At 52.4% G+C, this 19308-nt stretch overlaps 2 protein-coding genes across 3 annotated transcripts in view; one reads left to right on the forward strand and one right to left on the reverse strand.

Moving 5' to 3' along the window:
* ATP4A (ATPase H+/K+ transporting subunit alpha) overlaps nucleotides 1-6794 on the reverse strand; it is a 36154-nt gene extending 29360 nt beyond the window's left edge. The window contains exon 1 of the mRNA XM_078359055.1: nucleotides 6705-6794. The gene's annotated coding sequence lies outside the window, so the exon portion shown is untranslated. The remainder of the gene's footprint in view (nucleotides 1-6704) is intronic.
* Nucleotides 6795-6830: 36 nt separating this feature from the next.
* HAUS5 (HAUS augmin like complex subunit 5) lies at nucleotides 6831-18300 on the forward strand. Of its 2 annotated transcripts, XM_035284823.3 has the most exons (19): nucleotides 6831-6981; nucleotides 7792-7854; nucleotides 7930-7962; nucleotides 8097-8121; nucleotides 9026-9131; nucleotides 9213-9372; nucleotides 11693-11762; nucleotides 11857-11939; nucleotides 12409-12466; nucleotides 12624-12748; nucleotides 12951-13014; nucleotides 13106-13236; nucleotides 13423-13585; nucleotides 14282-14362; nucleotides 14463-14608; nucleotides 14860-14971; nucleotides 15041-15173; nucleotides 17263-17395; nucleotides 17543-18300. In XM_035284823.3, exons 1-19 carry the CDS (start codon nucleotides 6884-6886, stop codon nucleotides 17658-17660), a joined length of 1902 nt encoding a protein of 633 aa, XP_035140714.1. In that variant the 5' UTR covers nucleotides 6831-6883; the 3' UTR covers nucleotides 17661-18300. The 2 variants fall into 2 exon arrangements, with proteins under 2 accessions (XP_035140714.1, XP_035140717.1); XM_035284826.3 differs by lacking the exons at nucleotides 6831-6981; nucleotides 7792-7854; nucleotides 7930-7962; nucleotides 8097-8121 and adding an exon at nucleotides 8130-8338.
* Nucleotides 18301-19308: the final 1008 nt, after the last annotated feature.

Here is a 19308-nt window from a genome sequence, read left to right on the forward strand (position 1 = left end):
ACTACAGAGGAAAATAGGGATAAGCAGGGAGCCATCCTTCATGATTCAAAACAGAGATCTAGACTGACACCATGGGCTGGGATTACACATGTGAGCCACCGCGCCCGGCAACACATGGCTTTCTAAATCATCACATGGATATCACTTGTCCTGTTGGCTGGGGGAGGAGGAGCTTACAGGAGTGTCCCAGAAGACGTTGAAAAGCCAGATTTGCTTGTGGTATATGTCAGTTCTGCTCATATTCCACAGGACCAAAGCGCATTTCATGGACACCCAGGGGCTGCTTTCAATGCCCATGCTTCATAGACAACCCCAAGTTCAGAATCAGGTTAATATTTAGCACAATATTTAGCAGAATTAAGTTCACACCACCATAGAGAATAGGGATTCTCAGTAGAAATTCAGTGGAGCTGCTGGGGAAGAGACTGCTCACTCTCCCCCAGGGCCCATCGCTTCTTTGTCCTGAGAACATTGCTTGGCCACATCTCAGAGGTTCCCCTCTGCAGCCATGAAATGTGCTTTGGTCCTGTGGAATATGAGCAGAACTGACATATACCACAAGCAAATCTGGCTTTTCAACATCTTCTGGGACACTCCTGTAAGCTCCTCCTCCCCCAGCCAACAGGACAAGTGATATCCATGTGATGATTTAGAAAGCCATGTGTTGCTGGGCACGGTGGCTCACATGTGTAATCCCAGCACTTTGGGAGGCCAAGGCAGGCAGATCACCTGAGGCTGGGAGTTCGAGACCAGCCTGTCCAACATGGAGAAACCCCATCTCTACTAAAAATGCAAAATTAGGCGGGCATGGTGGCACGTGCCTATAATCCCAGCTACTCAGGAGGCTGAGGCAGGAGAATCACTTTAATCTGGAAGGTGGAGGTTGTGGCGAGCCAAGATAGCACCATTGCACTCCAACCTGGGCAAAAAGAGCGAAGCTCCGTATAAAAAAAAGTAAATAAATAAATAAAAATACAAAATTTAGCTGGGCATGATGGTGCATGCCTGTAATCCCAGCTACTTGGGAGGCTGAGGCACGAGAATCACTTGAACCAGGAGGCAGAGGTTGTGGTGAGCCAAGATCACACCATTGCACTCCAGTCTGGGCAACAAGAGTGAAACTCCGTCTCAAAAAAAAAAAAAGAATAAGGCCACATGTTGCAGACATGGCAGAGCCCCCACTAGCCTATTAGCCTGGATCCCTGAATCATTCTAGGAACAGTCTCCTTCCCCCAACTGCCTCATGAGGTCAAGCAGAAAATAGACTACCATGTTGACATGACATGCTTGGCCCAATCCACCTGAACCAGTGCAGGTGCAAGAGAATAGAGGTCTATTCTTTGCACATCTGGGATTATAGCTTCAAGTTCACACCCAACAGAGACATCAGTCTTGCTGGGTGGTTTACAGGAAATAATAATAGAAGGAAATAACAAAGGTTTTAGTCCACCTTAATTCTAACCGTTGTGATGCTGCGTCTTTCTCCTCTGTGGGCCTGGGTGTCTGGGCAGATCCCGTGTGTTTGTGGGGCAATGCTCCATGTTATAGGGATGCCTGGAGACAGGATGATGCCTAGTTGTCTGTCATGTTAGTGGATCAAATTTTATTTTTCCAATTGAATATCCAATCAAGAAAAAACATTAGGGCCGGGCGCAGTGGCTCACACCTATAATCCCAGCACTTTGGGAGGCCGAGGTGGGTGGATCACTAGGTCAAGAGATCGAGACCATCCTGGTCAACATGGTGAAACCCCATCTCTACTAAAAATACAAAAAAATTAACTGGGCACGGTGGTGCGTGCCTGTAATCCCAGCTACTCAGGAGGCTGAGGCAGGAGAATTGCCTGAACCCAGGAGGCGGAGGTTGCGGTGAGCCGAGATCACGCCATTGCACTCCAGCCTGGGTAACGAGCGAAACTCCATCTCAAAAAAAAAAGAAAAAGAAAAAACATTAATTTGTCCATCCTTTCCCTTGACTTTAAATACCACCTTTACTGTATACAAAATGTTCACATTAATGTGTGACTGCGCCTAGACTTTATTTCTGATCCAAAATCAATTTTGCATTACTACTGTTTTATAGCTTTATTTGTTTTCTGATTGGTTAGGTCTTCTCTCATTTCTCAAAGATTTCTTAGGAACTTACATGTATTTTATTCTCTAGATGAGCCCTAGAATCTACTTGCCAAGTTCTGTCTTTAAGATCTTATCTGGCCAGGCGCAATGGCTCATGCCTTTAATCCTAGCACTTTGAGAGGCAAAAGCAGGCGGATCATCTTAGGTCAAGAGTTCGAGACCAGCCTGGCCAACATGGTGAAACCCCATCTCTACTAAAAATACAAAAATTAGCTGGGTGTGGTGGTGCGTGCCTGTAATCCTAGCTACTCAGGAGGCTGAAGCGAGAGAATCACTGGCTGGGCGTGGTGGCTCACTCCTATAATCTCAGCATTTTGGGAGGCTGAGGCGGGTGGATCATTTGAGGTCAGGAGTTTGAGACCAGCCTGGCCAACATTGTGAAACCCTGTCTTTACTAAAAATACAAAAATTAGCCACGTGTGGTGGTGCATGCCTGTAACCCCAGCTACTTGGGAGGCTGAGGCAGGAGAATCACCTGAACCCTGGAGGCAGAGGTTGCAGTGAGCCGAGATCATGCCATTGCACTCCAGCCTGGGCAATAAGAGCAAAACTCCATCTCAAAAAAAAAAAAAAAAAAGAATAACTATAATAAATTTAAATACACTAAATATATGATATACTTAATGGTGAAGAACAGAATACTTTACCTCTAAATTCAAGAACAAGAAAAGGATGTCTGCTCTTGACACTCCTATTTGACATAGTGCTGGAAGTGCTAGTCACTGCAAGAAGAAAAGGCATACAGAGCCCAGCACAGGGGATCACGTCTGTTATCCTAACACTTTGGGAGGCTGAGGCAGGAGGATCACTTGAGGCCCGGAGGTCAAGACCAGCCTGGGCAACACAGTAAGACCCCATCTCTACAAAAAATATGTAAAAATTAGCCAAGCATGGTGGCATGAGCTTATAATCATAGCTACTCAGGGGGCTGAGGCAGGGAAATCACTTGAGCCCGGGACTCTGAGGCTGCCATGAGTTTTGATCAGACCACACTGCACTCCAGCCTGAGGAACAGTGTGAGACCCTATCTCAAAAAAGAAAAAAAGCACATAGATTGGAAAGGAAGACATAGAAGTATCTCTATCTACAGGTGACATGAGATATATATACGTGTGTGTGTGTGTGTGTGTGTGTGTGTGTGTGTGTGTGTGTGTGTGTGTAGTTGATGCAAAAATGATTGCAGCATTTGCCATCAAAATTAGTGATGGCCAGGCACGGTGGCTCATGTCTATAATCCCCGTACTTTGGAAGGGACTTTTTTTGCGGGGGGGGGACAGAGTCTCACTCTGTCGCCCAGGCTGGAGTACAGTGGCATGATCTCGGCTCACTGCAACCTCCGCCTCCTGGGTTCAATGATTCTCCTGCCTCAGCCTCCCAAGTAGCTGGGATTACCGGTACCTGCCACCATGCCCAGCTAATTTTTGTATTTTTAGTAAAGACAGGGTTTTACCATGTTAGCCATGCTGGTATTAAACTCTTGACCTCAAGTGATCCACGTGCCTCGGCCTCCCAAAATGCTGGGATTATAGGCATGAACCATCACACCTGGACTGCTTTGTTTTTTGAGACAAGGTCTTTATCTGTCACCCAGGCTGGAATGCAGTGGCATAATCACAGCTCACTGCAGGCTCAAATTCCTGCGCTCAAGCCATCCTCCCACCTCAGCCTCCCAAGAAGCTGGGACTACAGGCGGACACCACCATGGCTGGCTAATTTCTTTTTCTTGTGTAAAGATGGGGTCTCGCTATGTTGCCCAGGCTGGTCTCGACCTCCTGAGCTCAAACAATCCTCCCACCTGGGTCTCCCAAAGTGCTGGGATTATAGGTGTGAGCCATGTGCCCAACCAATTATTATTGTTTTAAGAGTTATTTATGTATTTTAGATATTTTAGATACTCCTTTATAAGTGTTTTGCGAATATTTTCTCCTAGTCTATGACTTGTCTTTCCATTCTTGTTTTTTTTTTTCCTTTTCAGACAGGGTCTTACTCTGTTGCCCAGGCTGGAGTGCAGTGGCATGATCCTAGTTCACTGTAGCTCTCAACTCCTGGGCTCAAACGGTCTTCCCTCATCAGCCTCCCAAGTAACTGGACCACCAGCACATGCTACCACACCCACCTAACTTAAACAAATTTTTTTTTAGAGATGGGGTCTCTCTATGTTCTTCCGACTGGTTTCAAACTCCAGTCTCCAGCAATCCTCCCACCTCAGCCTGCCAAAGCGCTGGGATTACAGGTACAGGCCACTGCACCCGACCTCATTCTCTTAATATGTTTTAAAGGTCTCAAACATGTTCAGAGCCCCCTGAAAAGCTCAAAGACCCATGGCAGATGTGGTATCTAATTGGTTTTTTTTTTTAATAGCAAAAAAAATCTCCACACAGATAGAAGAATGGGCATGATTGGGGCAAATGACAGCTGTGAATAAACCAGACATCCGGGAGTCACAGCTGCCAATCTTTCCTCCAAGAAGCCCACCTGAATTGCATCAGCCCATGGCACTCTCTTCTGCCTCTCAGTCCTCAAGAGGTGTCTGAAGCTGGCTTCAGCTTTTCCTGCAGACCTATCTCAGTGGTGATCATGGTCCCCTGGGCCAGAGACCTGAGCCACCCCTTGGATGTCTCTCTGGCTCCTCATACTCCTGAGGCTCCATGCTGTCCTCAGGATCTCTCCCAAAACAGCTTTTCCTCACACGTCCCTGTTTCAAAGTCTGCCCCATCCAATCCCCAGGCCAGGAGCCCTGAGCCTCACCCTGAATCCCCTCCCTCCCTGCAGTCCATCAGACTATGACCCATTTACTTGGCCTCCTCCTCCCTGCCCAAGAGCCCCACCCTGCCCCAGCACTGTCCTCACCCTTCACCCCTTATCTTACTCCAGTCTCCTCCCTGGGTACCAAGCTCTAGTCTCACCCCATCATCTTTCCCCCACTTGCTGACTCAACAACTGTTTATTTATTTATGAGACAGAATCTCACTGTGTCACCCAGGCTGGAGTGTAGTGGCATGACCTCAGCTCACTGCAACCTCTACCTCCTGGGTTCAAGCGATTCTCCTGCCTCAGCCTCCCAAGTAGCTGGGACTATAAGCGCAAGTCACCATGTCTAGAGGATTTTATTTTTAGTAGACAAACAGTTTCACCATGTTGGCCAGGCTGGTCTCGAACTCCTGACCTCAAATGATTCACCCACCTCAGCCTCCCAAAGTGCTAGGATTACAGGCATGAGCCACCACGCCCAGCCTAATTCAACAACTATTTCAAACGCCAAGCTCTGAACTGGACACTGAGGATAAAGTGGTGACCTAGGCAAGCATGTTGAATGAAAGGTCCCTAAAATGCTGCATTCCTCAGGGCCGGGTCTAAGCCCGCATCTTCCTCTGCTCTGGGTCTCACACCCAGTGCTTCCAGGTCTCTGTCCTAGCCCAATGAGCTCTCCAGAACTCTAGCCCTACTGCTTTCTGGGGCATCCCACAGACCTCTCACACCTGTGGTGTCCCAAATTGACCCACCCCTGCTCCTTATTTTTACCACCCCTACCTGGTGGTGTGCCAATCTCCCCACTGAACTGTGAGCTTCATATAATAGGGACCAGGGCTGTCTTGGTCACTGTGGTGTCCCCAGGATCACCCAGCACAGGGTCAGCTCCCTGAGTTTATGGAATGGTAAACACGAATGAATGAGAAAATGGATGTCAGGGAAATGTTAGGGTCATGCTATCTGCCCCTACCTTCCACCCAGACTGGGAAACCTGTTTGTTTTCTTTTCTTTTTTTTTTTTTTTAAGATGGGGTTTCACCATGATGGCCAGGCTGGTCTTGAACTCCTGACCTCAGGTGATCCACCCATCTCGGCCTACCAGAGTGCTAGGATTACAGGCGTGAGCCACTGCGCCTGGCCAGGGAAACCTGTTTCTGAAATCAAAGAGCAGTAAATCCAGGTTCTCATCGCCTGGTTCCAGTCCTCCTAGGATTCAAGTGCTACTTTGTCAAGAAAATAAAGAGTGGGGGGCGCAGAGGCTCACGCCTGTAATCCCAACACTTTGGAAGGCAGAGGCGGGATGATCGCTTGAGCTCAGGAGTTCAAGAGCCCAGAAGTTGAGACTAGCCTGGGCAACACTGGTGAGATCCCATTTCTACTAAAATAAAAATGTTTAATTAAAAGAAGAAAAAGAAAAGAAAGAGAAGTGCCCGGGCGCGATGGCTCACGCCTGTAATCCTAGCATTTTGGGAGGTCGAGGTGGTTGGATTGCCTGAGCTCAAGAGTTCGAGACCAGCCTGGGCAACACAGTGAAACCCCGTCTCTACTAAAATACAAAAAATCAGCCGGGCATGGCGGTCCGCTTGCAATCCCAGCTATTCGGGAGGCTGAGACAGGAGAATCACTTGAACCTTGGGGCGAAGGTTGGAGCGGAGATCGCGCCACTGCACTCCAGCCTGGGCAAAAAAGAAAAGAAAGGGAAGCATCAAGGACTGTTTTCCCTCTTCCGGGTTAGCTGGTAGACAGCGGGAGAACGAGGAAAGGTGAGCGGGGCCGCCATCTCTCCACGCCCTTTTCACTTCTACTCAAAGAGACCCACCTGGGAAAAGCGAGAGCTGCAAGATCCAGCCTTTCCGCACCAAGACTTTGTAGCTCACGGGCCTGCAGTTACCCGGCAACCGATGACGTCACTGATGGCGCGTTCGTGACGTCAGATGAGGGCGCCACACTTGAAGACGCTGAGAGAGGCGGTGGCGGTGGCACCGCCGCTGCGCTGTCATGGAGCTAGCACAGGAAGCGCGGGAACTGGGTTGCTGGGCGGCTGAAGAGATGGGGGTGCCCGTGGCGTCCCGAGCCCCGGAATCGACGCTGCGCAGGTGAGGATCCCTCCTGGAGTGAGGACTCCCCACCCTGGAGATTGAGTCTCCGGAAGAACTCGACCCCTCATTCTCCATCGAGAGGGACCCGAGTTACTGAGTGCTCCCCACCCTGGGAGGCTCCCCAGGGTGAGGTCCCTGGCACTGGTGAGGATTCTCCACGAGTTACCGAAGACCCCTCTCTGTGTGGAAATAGGATGTCCAGGGTGAGGCTGTCCCCGCAGCACCTCCCCTTCCCACCCTTACCCTAACCAAGGAGGACATTCAGGAGTTAGCCGTGGCCACCCTATTGGGGATTGACTCTATAGGAGTGATGCCCACACCTGATCATGAGAACGCACTTCCTGGCAGTACATCCCCCACCTCCACCTCTGGATGTGACTGGATAACCCTCTCCCAGGAGAAAGGGAGCATGGCCGCCCTCTCCCCGCTCCTGCCCCCGGAATACCACCACACTTAGTGCAAAGATCCAGTCCCTACCAAAAAAAAAAAAAGTTTTACCAATTAGCTGTTGTAGTGGTGCCTGCCTGTAGTCCTACCTACTCTGGAGGCTGACGTGGGAGCATCACATGAGCCCAGGAGGTTGAGGCTGCAGTGCGTTATGATCGTACCGCTGCACTCCAGCCTGGGCAACAGAGCAAGACCCTGCCTCTTAAAAAGAAAAAAAGAAAAAAAAAAAGTATGGGCCTTCCCTCCTCTAGAAATGAGAACTCCCTAGTAGGGAAATGAGACTTTCCCTACTACCATGAGAATGAGGATCCGGCACCCTGCGTGCTGCCCCAGGCATATGCTTACACACTGTCCCCACAGGCTGTGTCTGGGCCAGGGGGCTGACATCTGGGCCTACATCATGCAGCATGTGCACAGTCAGAGGTAAGCTGGGCTGGAGCAGGGGAGGGGGCACCAGCGAGGCCCACAGTAACTCCTCCTTCTGCCTCTGCACTATAGGACTGTCAAGAAGATCCGGGGAAACCTACTCTGGTAACTGCTTCTTAGAGCTATCCCTTCCTATCTTCCCCACTGCCATCAACCCCTGTCCCTACCATGCTGTCACACTTCTTGCCATCCCCCCTGCAAGCCCCTGTCATCTGCTGACTCTGGCGTCATTTTCCTAGGTATGGCCACCAGGACAGTCCACAGGTGAGAAGCATATGCTACAAGATTGTCTTTCATCCAAAAAATGACTTGTAGATCTTTTGCTCTAAGTCCAGCTAGGTGCTGGGTGATGCTGGGGACACTGGGTCACAAGACAGCCCTGATCCCCGTCCTCACAGGTTTTATAGTCCAGTGGAGATAGCATTAGCTCGGCTGGACACAGTGGGTCACACCTGTAATCCCAGCACTTTGGGAGGCCAAGGTAAGTGGATCACCTGAGGTCAGGAGTTTGAGACCAGCCTGGCCAACATGGTGAATCCCTATCTCTACTAAAAATACAAAAATTAGCTGGGCATAATGGTACACACCTGTAATCCCAGCTACTTGGGAGGTTGAGGCAAGAGAATCGCTTGAACCTGGGAAGCAGAGGCTGCAGTGAGCCAAGATCGCTCCACTGCACTCCAGCCTGGGCAACAGAGTGAGAGTCTGTCTCAAAAACAGAAAAAAAAAGAGAGATAGCATTAATTAGCTGGAGGTGGAGAGGTGGGGCATAGATATGTGGCAGCAAAGCTGATGAGGAGAGAAGGGACAGGTTTGGGAGAGATGCTGAGGCCAGTGTGGGACCTAGCAGGTGCAAGGGGCTCAGATGACATCTAAGGGGAGGCTTCCAGGAGGCCTTGGGACTTCGAGATGCAGGGCTCTGGGCGGAGATCAGGACTGGGACAAAGATGTGGGTGTCACCAGCACAGACAGGAAACAAGCTGGAAGAGTGGATGAGGCAATCCCAGGAGGAAGGAGGGAGCCAGTACCCTAAAGCTTCTGCATCAGACACAGAAACTGCTGAGCCAAAACCTCTGCCACCAGTTGAGGAGCCTGGTATCCCTCAAAAGACAGGCCAGGCTGAGCCCCGATCAGACTGTGCATCTGACCCTAAATCTGATCCTCCCAGGTCCGTCGGAAGTTAGAGCTGGAAGCTGCTGTGACTCGCCTTCGGGCAGAGATTCAGGAGCTCAACCAGAGCCTGGAGCTGATGGAGCGAGACACTGAGGCTCAGGGTAATCCAGGGGGCCAGAAGATGGGCAGCAGCAGAATGTGGGGCAGGGAAGGTGCTGATGGCTACCCTGTTCCTCCCACAGACACAGCCATGGAGCGGGCACTTCAGGACACACAAGACACCCAGCGTCGAGCTCTCCTCCTCCGGGCCCAAGCTGGGGCCACGCGAAGACAGCAGCATAGGCTCCGAGATCCCATGCAGCGGCTGCAGAATCAACTGAGGCGCCTGCAGGACATGGAGAGGTGGGCCTCAGGGACCCGCCTTCACCAGGCTGGGCCGCCAGACATTCTGTTAGAGACCCCAGGGCTCTGCCCTGATCCCTTCTTGGGTTCCAGAATTCTCAGCTCCCACCCTTAGGATGGAAGGTCCACGAGACCAGGAGGTTTTGTCATCTCAGTCACCTGTATTTCTAGTGCCTAGAATGATACCTCTTGTATACCTACAACACCAGCTCTAGGAAAACAGCCACAAACAGAACAAGTCCCTGCCCTCTTGGAGCTTATACTCTGATACAGAGAAGACAGACAGTAAACTAGGAACCAAACAGACCCTATCATTTCTGGTAGAGATGAGTGCTATGAAGAAAAGCCTATAATAGAAGGGAGAGGGAGATGCTGCCCTAGCAAGCGTGGTTAGGGAAGGCCTCTGAGGAGGTAACATTAAGTTGGGAGAGGAGTTTCTGTGGAGAGGGAATAGCAAGAGCAGAGGCAGTGCACTCAGCATGCAGGAAGAGCAGCCAGGGAGCCAAGTCAGCTCCAGTTTCTCAGGCGAGATAGAGAACCTGAGGAGGTGAGGGTGAAAGAGTGGACAGAGAACTGTATCTGGTGCATTGCGATTTTACCCTGATACTGGTTCATGCCCTGCCTTGGCCGCTTAAAATTGGATGGCCTTAAACCAGTCACAGTGCCTCACGCCTGTAAACCCAGCACTTTGTGAGGCCGAGGCAGGTGGATCAGTTGAGGCCAGGAGTTTAAGACAGGCCTAGCCAACATAGTGAAACCTGGTCTCTACTAAAAAATGCAAAAATTAGCCAGGTGTGGTGGCACGTGCCTGTAGTCCCAGCTACTCAGGAGGCTGAGGCAGAAGAATCACTTGAACTCAGGAGGCAGAGGCTGTAGTGAGCCAAGATCGTACCACTGCACTCCAGCCTTGGCAACAGAGTGAGACTCCATTTCAAAAAAAAAAAAAATTGGGCTGGGCTCGGTGGCTCACGCCTGTAATCCCAGCACTTTGGGAGGCCGAGGCGGGTGGATCACAAGGTCAAGGGATTGAGACCATTCTGGCCAACATGGTGAAACCCCATCTCTACTAAAAAATACAAAAATTAGCTGGGCATGGTGGTGCCCGCCTGTAGTTCCAGCTACTCCGGAGACTGAGACAGGAGAATTGCTTGAACCCAGGAGTTGGAGGTTGCAGTGAGCTGAGATCACACCACTGCACTCCAGCCTGGCACCTGGCTCTGTCTCAAAAATATATATATATTGAGTGCTCTTAGGCCGGGAGTGGTGGCTCACGCTTGTAATCTCAACACTTTGGGAGGCTGAGGCAGGTGGATCACCTAAGGTCAGGAATTCGAGACCAGCCTGCCCAACATGGTAAAAACCCATCTCTACTAAAAATACAAAAATTAGCTGGGCATGGTGGCAGGCACCTGTAATCCTAGCTATTCAGGAGGCTGAGGCAGGAGAATCACTTGGACCCAGGAACAGGAGGTTGCAATGAGCCGAGATTGCGCCACTGCACTCCGGCCTGGACGACAAGAGCAAAACTCTCTCAAAAAAAAAAAAAAAATCGGGTGACGTAGGGCAAGGTATTTAACTTCTATGTGCCTCAGAATCTAAGATCTGTGGAATGGGGATAATATTAATACCAAGCTTATAGGGTTGGCATGATCATTAGGTGGAATAAATCATGTAAAGTGCTTACAAAAGTGCCTATTAGCCATTGTTACTATTCTGGGGTTTTGGTTTTTTTTTTTGAGATGGAGTCTCGCTCTGTCCTCCAGGCTGGAGTGCAGTGGCGCGATCTCAGCTCACTGCAACCTCTGCCTCGAGTTCAAGTGATTCTCCTGCCTCAGCCTCCCAAGTAGCTGGGATTATGGACATGTGCCACCACATCTGGCTAATTTTTGTATTTATAGCAGAGATGGGGTTTCACCATGTTGGCCAGGCTGGTCTCGAACTCCTGACCTCAAGTGATTCGCCCACCTCGGCCTCCCAAAGTGCTGGGGTACAGGCATGAGCCACCACACTGGGCCCATTGTTATTCTGAATGTACTGGGGAAGCATCACATTATTTTGAAGGGATTTGAGCAGGGACATGCTCGTCCTTCGGTTTTAACAGAGTCATTGACTCCTGAGTGGAGAACAGACTCGGGGCAAGAGCAGTGAGGAGGCTAATGCAATAATCCAGCTGGGAGGTGACAGTGGCCTAATCTGGAGATGGCTCCCGAGATCTAGGCTTAGTGATTCTTCTGACTGGCCTTGCTGGCAGTGAGAGGAGATGGGGTACAGACATCTGTTCTCCCAGGGACCCTAGCCCCAGCTGCACTTCTCCCTCCAGGAAAGCCAAAGTAGATGTGACCTTTGGATCCCTGACGTCAGCAGCTCTGGGCCTGGAGCCTGTGGTCCTGGTAAGAGTCTCCCATCATGGGAGAAGGGGCAGGGAGCCTGGAGTCAGGCAGACGCCAGGGTCCCTCTCAGGTCCCTTTCTCTTCTTCTCCCTAGCGTGATGTCCGAGCAGCCTGCGCCCTCCGGGCCCAGTTCCTGCAGAACCTCCTGCTTCCCCAGGCCAAGAGGGGCAGCCTCCCGTGAGTGTCCCCAGCCCCAGAGATCCTGCAAAGAACCTGGGCTTTGAAAGTGGTGGTGTCTCTTGTTTATTAATTCCTCAGACACTGAGCTTCTGGGCTACATTCTATAGAAGGGGACTTGTAGGCTGGAAAGAGGAGACAGACTCATACTAACAGTGACAGCCAGGTCAGGGCTGTCGGGAGTTGGGGAGGCCTGAGAGGCTCTGAGCACCCAGAGGCAGTGCCCTCCCCAGCTTAGAAGGCAGGGAGGGGAGAGGTTCTCTGGTGAGGAGGTTTACCTGGGATGAAAGGTCCAGAGAGTGTCCCAGATGAACAGCCCATGTAAAGGCCCCAAGTTGGTATAATTGGGGAACTCAAGTGTTACAGGCATAGGCATGATGACAGCCCCTACTTTATAGGGTGGTGGTGATAACTAGAGGATAATTGATGTGTATTGTAACACTCTCTGTCCCCTTATCCAACCCCACAGAACCCCTCATGATGACCACTTTGGCACTTCCTACCAGCAGTGGCTGAGCTCTGTGGAGGTGAGAGCGGGGCTCTCAGGAAAGCCCACCCCCTCCAGCCCCATGATTGAAACTTAGGGTGCCAGGACCTAACTCTTGATGACAGCCCCATTCCCATGGAGTCTCAGCTCACAGCCCTGCCCCCATCCTGCCCTGACTTCACTCTCCCTGCCCCTAGATGCTGCTGACAAACCACCCCCCAGGCCACGTCCTGGCTGCTTTGGAACACCTGGCTGCAGAGCGGGAGGCAGAGATTCGGTCTCTGTGCAGCGGGGATGGGCTTGGCAATACAGAAATATCCAGGTGTGGGGAAGGGTGTTCCTAGAGTCGGGGAAGGCCCGGTGGGTGGGTGAGCTGGGACAGTGTCAGGACCTGGCCAGGCCACCTGCTCATGGTGGGACTGAAATGCATTGCCTGGTGGGATGGCAGGACTGATACTGGCCACCCTCGAGTACCGAGGCAAGGCCACAGCACGGCTCCCTTAGCAGCTCTGCCCCCACCCCAGGCCCCAGGCCCCGGACCAGTCAGACTCCAGCCAGACCCTGCCGTCCATGGTTCATCTCATCCAGGTAATCCCAGGCTCACCCCCTATTCTAAGATCCTCTCAATCCCCTCACCCATGGACCATGCCCACCCTGACTCTCTGTACCCGCCTTGCAGGAAGGCTGGCGGACTGTGGGTACACTGGTCTCCCAGCGGAGCGCCCTCCTGAAGGAGCATCAAGTCCTGACCCAGCGCCTACAGAGCCTGGTGGAAGAGGTAGAGAGATGTGCCCTAGGATCCAGCGAGAGGTGAGGGGCCCCAGGGACAAAGGCCTCTAGGCCGTCTCGCTTCTGGGTATCTCAGCCCATTGGGCTTTTTCAGCCCCTATGGCTCCTATCTCTGCCTTCTCTCCCTGGGGTTTCTCTCCCTGTTTATGGTCCCCTGTGTGACTCAGTCGCCCTCCTCTCCTTTGCTCTCCTCTGCTTGCCCTACAGGCAGGCGTGGATACTGGGGCTTCGGGGCTGTGGCCTGTGGGTGGAGCTCAAGGCCCTCCGTGCTCAGAGCCAGGAGCTGGAGGATGCAGCCGGGCATCGTCAGCTCCTGCTGAGGGAGCTACAGGCCAAACAGCAGCGGATTCTGCGCTGGCGCCAGCTGGTGGTGAGAGGCGGGGCCTGGGGAGAGGCGGCAGGGGCTTGTGGAGGGCCAGAGAGGAGGCTTCGAAACTGTGGCTAAGAACTGGGCCTGAGCCCACTGTGGTAGCGCATGCCTGTGGTTCCACACTTTGGGAGGCTGAGGTAGGAGAATCACCCAGGAGTTCAAGGCTGAAGTGAGGTAACAATCGTACCACTGCACTCCAGCCTGGGTGACAGTGAGATGCTGTCACTTGAAAAAAAAAAAAAAAGGCCAGGCACGGTGGCTCACCCCTGTAATCTCAGCACTTTGAGAGGCTGAGATGGGTGGATCACCTGAGGTCAGGAGTTCGAGAGCAGCCTGTCCTACATGGTGAAACCCTGTCTCTACTAAAAATACAAAAAAATCAGGCGTGGTGGCAGGCGCCTGGACCTGTAAACCCAGCTACTTGAGAGGCTGAGGCAGGAGAATCGCTTGAACCCAGGAGGCAGAAGTTGCAGTGAGCCGAGATCATGCCACTGCATACCAGCCTGGGCAACAAGAGCGAAACTCTGTCTCAAAAAAAAAAAAAGAGAGAGAGCATACTGTCACTTTAAAAAAGAACTGGGCCTCCTAGGCAAGAGGAGCCCAGGTGAGACTCCCAGGCAGAAGCAGGACCTAAGTAGAGACTCACTGAGGCTGGGAGGTTGGAGGAGTAAGTCTTGGGGTATCCTGGTTCCTCAGGAGGAGACACAGGAACATATCCGCCTGCTCATCAAGGGAAACTCAGCCAGCAAGACCCGCCTGTGCCAGAGCCCAGGGGAGGTGAGACGGGAGTTAGGGTGAGGTCTTGGTAGGGCTGGATCTGCCAGGATGGGGCTGGGTGGACGCAGGCTGCCCCATCCATCTCTTCCCTTCCCCACAGGTGCTGGCTCTGGTTGAGCGAAAGGTGATCCCTGCATCTGAGGCAGTGGCACCACAGAGCCAGGAGCTGTTGCGCTGTCTGGAGGAGGAAGCCCGACATCTGCCCCATGTTCTGTTGGGCCCGCTGCTGCGGCACAGCCCTGGAGAGTGAGCCTGGGGCTGCCCCAGCCCTGCCCCACATCCCCTGCCATGGATGACTGTCACTCCCTGAACCTCCTTCAAAAAGATAACTCCAGACCCCCAGTGTTCCTAGGCTGCTAGACCTCACCCTCGGGTCACCAGCCCTGGTCTGGCACCCTAGTCCCCAGACCCACCTTGAAGTTCCTGGGCCCCCAGATCCTCCAGAGCCAAGGCCTCCTCTCAGTGCCCAGCCAACCCAGACTTCTCCCCACCCCTAGGTTGAAGCCCCTGCCCACGGTCCTACCGTCCATCCATCAGCTGCACCCCACATCCCCGAAGGGCTCCAGCCTCATAGTGCTGAGCCATACGCTGGGGCTGCCCCCAGGGAAGGTGAGTGCCGGTCTCCTGTGACTTGTCTCCCCAGCCCTGCCCAAGGTGACTCTTTCCCTCCTCCTCCAGGCCTCAGAGCTGCTCCTGCCGGCAGCTGCCTCTCTTCGCCAGGACCTTCTGTTCCTGCAGGACCAGCAGGGCCTCCGATGCTGGGATCTACTCCACATGAAGACCAACCTGCCACCAGGCCCTTCCACCCAGGGTAGGCCTGCCCTGCTGCCCCATCCAGCCTCCCCGCCCGTTCCCACTACCAGCAGCCTGCACGAGTCCTTACTAGCAACCCCGTTGCTTACACAGTGCCCACTGTGTGCTAAGGGCTTTAAACATCCTCCCTTGTTTCATCTGCACAGCACAGCAGTCCCATGAGGTAAGCACTGCTGTTTTCTCCATTTTATAGAGAAGGGAACCGAGACAGAGGTTAATAGGTTGCCCAAATGGCAAAGCTGGAATTTGAATCCATGTGGTCCGAAATGGGTCTGTACTCTCAACCACTAAGCTACACTGCCCATCAACTCTCCACATGTTCATTCATCACCATGACATAGTACACAGTTCAGAGCCTGGGAATCCGCTCCACCCTGTCTCTTCCTAGCTGTGTGGCCTCCCAGCACCTTAGTGCCCTCCTTAGTGGAGTAAGCATAATGACAGTGTCTTACCGAGGTGCTGGGCAGATCCAGGCAGGGGACTCACAGGGCCCTGAACACTGCCTGGCAGGTAGTAAGCACCCTGCATATCCAGTGGGATTAGCATCATTGTCTGTGTGCACACACAGTCTCTTGGAGTCATTATGATGAGGAAAGGGACTTTTTTTTATTGAGACAGAGTCTTGCTCTTTCTCCAGGCTGGAGTGCAGTGGCCGCGATCTTGGCTCACTGCAACCTCCACCTCTCAGGTTCAAGTCATTCTCTTGCCTCAGCCTCCCAAGTAGTTGGGACCACAGGCATACAGCAGCATGCCTGGCTAATTTTGTATTTCTTGTAATCATGGGCATCTTGAACTTTACACATCTGTCATGGAACTCCTGGTTCTCTCCACTCCAGAAAACAATTTTGTTCTCCACTTCTTAGTGTTCTCCCTTCCTAAATGATCTCACCCTCACCAGGTTTACACCTGTAATCCCAGCAGTTTGGGAGGTGGAGGTGGGCAGATCACCTGAGGTCAGAAGTTCAAGACCAGCTTGACCAACATGGAGAAACCCCGTCTCTACTAAAAATACAAAATTAGCCAGGCATAATGGTGCATGCCTGTAATCCCAGCTACTCGGGAGGCTGAGGCAGGAGAATCACTTGGACCCGGGAGGTGTAGGTTGTGGTGAGCCAAGATTGTGCCACTGCTCTCCAGCCTGGGCAACAAGAGTGAAACTCTGTCTCAAAAAAAAAAAACAACTCACCCTCCTCATTCAAGTGCTTTACCAAGAAACCCAGGAGTCATCCTTAATTCTTCCTAGCTCCCTAACCCCACCACCACCAGCTTCAAGCCTTCAGCCAGCCCTAAGGGTCCCATCCCCAGAGTTCTCCCGTCGGCCCTACCCCACTAGCCTACAGCTCCAATAATTCTACCTGACAGCAGACAGAGCTGAAGAAAGAGCCAGTGTCATGATCAAGGTCACAGGGCAGGGATGGGATGGTGTCAGGATTCAGGCTCAGCAGCCATGATCACGCTGCTCATCTGCACTTGCTGAGCTGGGCCTGTTCTGCGCACATGGAGAGAGAGTAGGCCCAGTCCTAGTCCCAGAGGGAAAGCATCGCTAGAGTGAAGCTGGAGGAGGCGGAGGAGGAAGCCTTGGGGTGAGGAGTGGTAGAAGGGCCTCCAGGAGGAAAGATCTGTCTCCTGTCGGCCCTGCGGATAGGCCAGGCCTTGCCACATTACGAAACTCAAATACCTGCCAAAGAGCTTGGACTCTGCCTTGGGGCACTGAGGAGCCTTGGGAGGTTCTAGATAGGGGAGGGAGAGCATCAGATTTAGGCTTCAGGAAGGTCACTGGTGTAATGCGAAGGGTGATCCAGAGTGCAAGACCAAGGCCTGGAGCAGAGGAGAGGAAGAAATGCTCAGGAGATGAGCAGACAGGCTATGGAGATGGATGGGCTCTCAGGGAGGAAGGCATCCAGAAGAGGCCTAGGCCAGCTGAGTCGGGGAAACTGCCCTTGAGATGAGGACCTGGGAAGAGGGACAGGTGGTTTGCAAGACATGCCGAGGTCAAGACTCGGGGACTGGAGATTTGCGGACCCATTGCGGTAAGGTACCAGTGAGCCAGAGGACCCAAAACTGCCTTCCGGCTTTCTCACCCTCAGAGCTGCTGCAGATCCAGGCATCCCGGGAAAAGGAGCAGAAAGAGAACCTGGGGCAAGCTCTGAAGAGGCTGGAGAAGCTGCTGAAACAGGCGCTGGAGCGAATCCCTGAGCTGCAGGGGGTCGTGGGGGACTGGTGAGAGGGGAACGTGCTGCAGGTGGGAAACAGAAGTCAGGACTCGGGCCAGGGGGCTGGTGAGAAGGAACAGGCCGTGGTTTTGCAGGGAGGCCAACAAGGGTCTGGAAGGCCAGGCCTCCCCTCTGATGCCGTGCCCTTTTCCAGGTGGGAGCAGCCAGGCCAGGCTGCCCTCTCTGAGGAGCTCTGCAAGGGCCTCTCCCTGCCCCAGTGGCGGCTGCGCTGGGTTCAGGCCCAGGGGGCCCTGCAGAAGCTGTGCAGCTGAAGAGAGGGTGCACAGAAGCCCAGAACTTCACGCTGTTCACCCCGACACCTCACCTCCTCCAGGACACCTGGAAGAAAGGATTCCTTGGCCGTCATCCCCACCAGCATCTGCAGTCCCCTCACTTGCTGTTCTGCGGCTCCTCTCAGCTCCCTGGCCCCTATCCTTTCATCCCACTAAAGCCAGGAGAATGGGGTACTCTGGACCCCATCCTGGGCACCCCTGAGATCCCTTCGTCACTTTCATTTTCAGCAAAAAGTAACTGAGCACCTCCTGTAGGCACTGGGGAGTCCACACTGAACAAAAGAGAAGGCCCTGCCTTCCAGGAGTTGAGTTCTAGGGGAGGGAGATGGAGTTTATGAGATAAGGAAAATATATTTGTGGTGTGCTGCAGGTTAACCGCTGTGTGGGAAAGCCAGCAGGAGGTGGGAGGTGTGATTTGAATCGAGGGCCACACTGCCCAGGTCACACACCAAGTGGTGAGCAGGAGCAATGGAGGTGGCCGAGGAAGGACTTGCTGCTGGCTCAGGGCACCAGCACGTGCAAAGGCCCTGAGCCAAAATGTGCTGGAATAAGGGCCATTGGCAGGGGGGCAGTAGAGGGTGGGAGGAGGAATGTATTAAAAGATGAAATTGCCTTCTAATTTGTATAGTTTCTTTTTTCATGTAAATCAGCCATTTGGAATTTATCCTAGCACATGGATCCAATTTCGTTTTATTTTACAGGGATCCTAGTAACACTTATTGAAATTCCCAGTCACAGCAGCAGTTGTCTCTGAGGGAAGGTGGGTGGCAGGGATCAACTGAGGAGGAGATGCAGAAATGTCTTAGGTGATGGGAATGTGCCGTATCGAGGGTGACGAAGGTGACACAGGTATGGAGAGTTGTCAGCACTCACCTAGCTGTAGACTTAAGGCCTGTGCATTTCACTGTGTGGGTTGCTCAATTTATAAAGCAAAGCCTCACTCACTGCTTTTGAGATGCCACCTTTCTATGCACTAAATTTCCATGTTTAATTGGGTTGTATCTGGGTTCTCTCCAGATCTGCTTGTATTTAACCCTCCATGTGCCATTACCACAGAAGTTTAATAGAAAGGCACACATTGTCATATGTGTGTTTTTGTTCTCTTTCGTTTTGTTTTGAGACGGAGTCTCACTCAGTTGCCCAGGCTCGAGTGCAGTGGCATGATCTCAGTTCATTGCAACCCCTGTCTCCCAGGTTCAAGTGATTCTCATGCCTTGGCCTCCCCAGTAGCTAGGAATACAGGTACACACCACCATGCCCCGCTAATTTTTGTATTTTTTGTAGAGTTGGGGCTTCACCATGTTGGCCAGGCTGCTCTCCAACTCTTGGCCTCAAGTGATCTGCCGCCTCTGTCTCCCAATTCTTCACCTGCTGGGATTACAGTTTCCCCTGTCTCAATAATTTTTTTTTCATAAATTAAGTGAACATTATATTTAATTTGCCTGGTCCCAGAAAAAAGACAAACACAGATAGTAGTTTTACTGGTGCTGCAGTTTTTTTCACATTTGGGAGTTTGTGAGCTTTATGATCTTGAACCTTGCTGTCCCTCTCCCACACAGCTCCTCTCTTGGCCTCCAGAGCCCCTTCTCCCTGCCAGCTTTCTTCCTGCCCCTGGCTGCTGTTTCCC

Source organism: Callithrix jacchus, chromosome 22 (genome assembly GCF_049354715.1).
Source record: "Callithrix jacchus isolate 240 chromosome 22, calJac240_pri, whole genome shotgun sequence".
Taxonomy (NCBI): domain Eukaryota; kingdom Metazoa; phylum Chordata; class Mammalia; order Primates; family Cebidae; genus Callithrix; species Callithrix jacchus.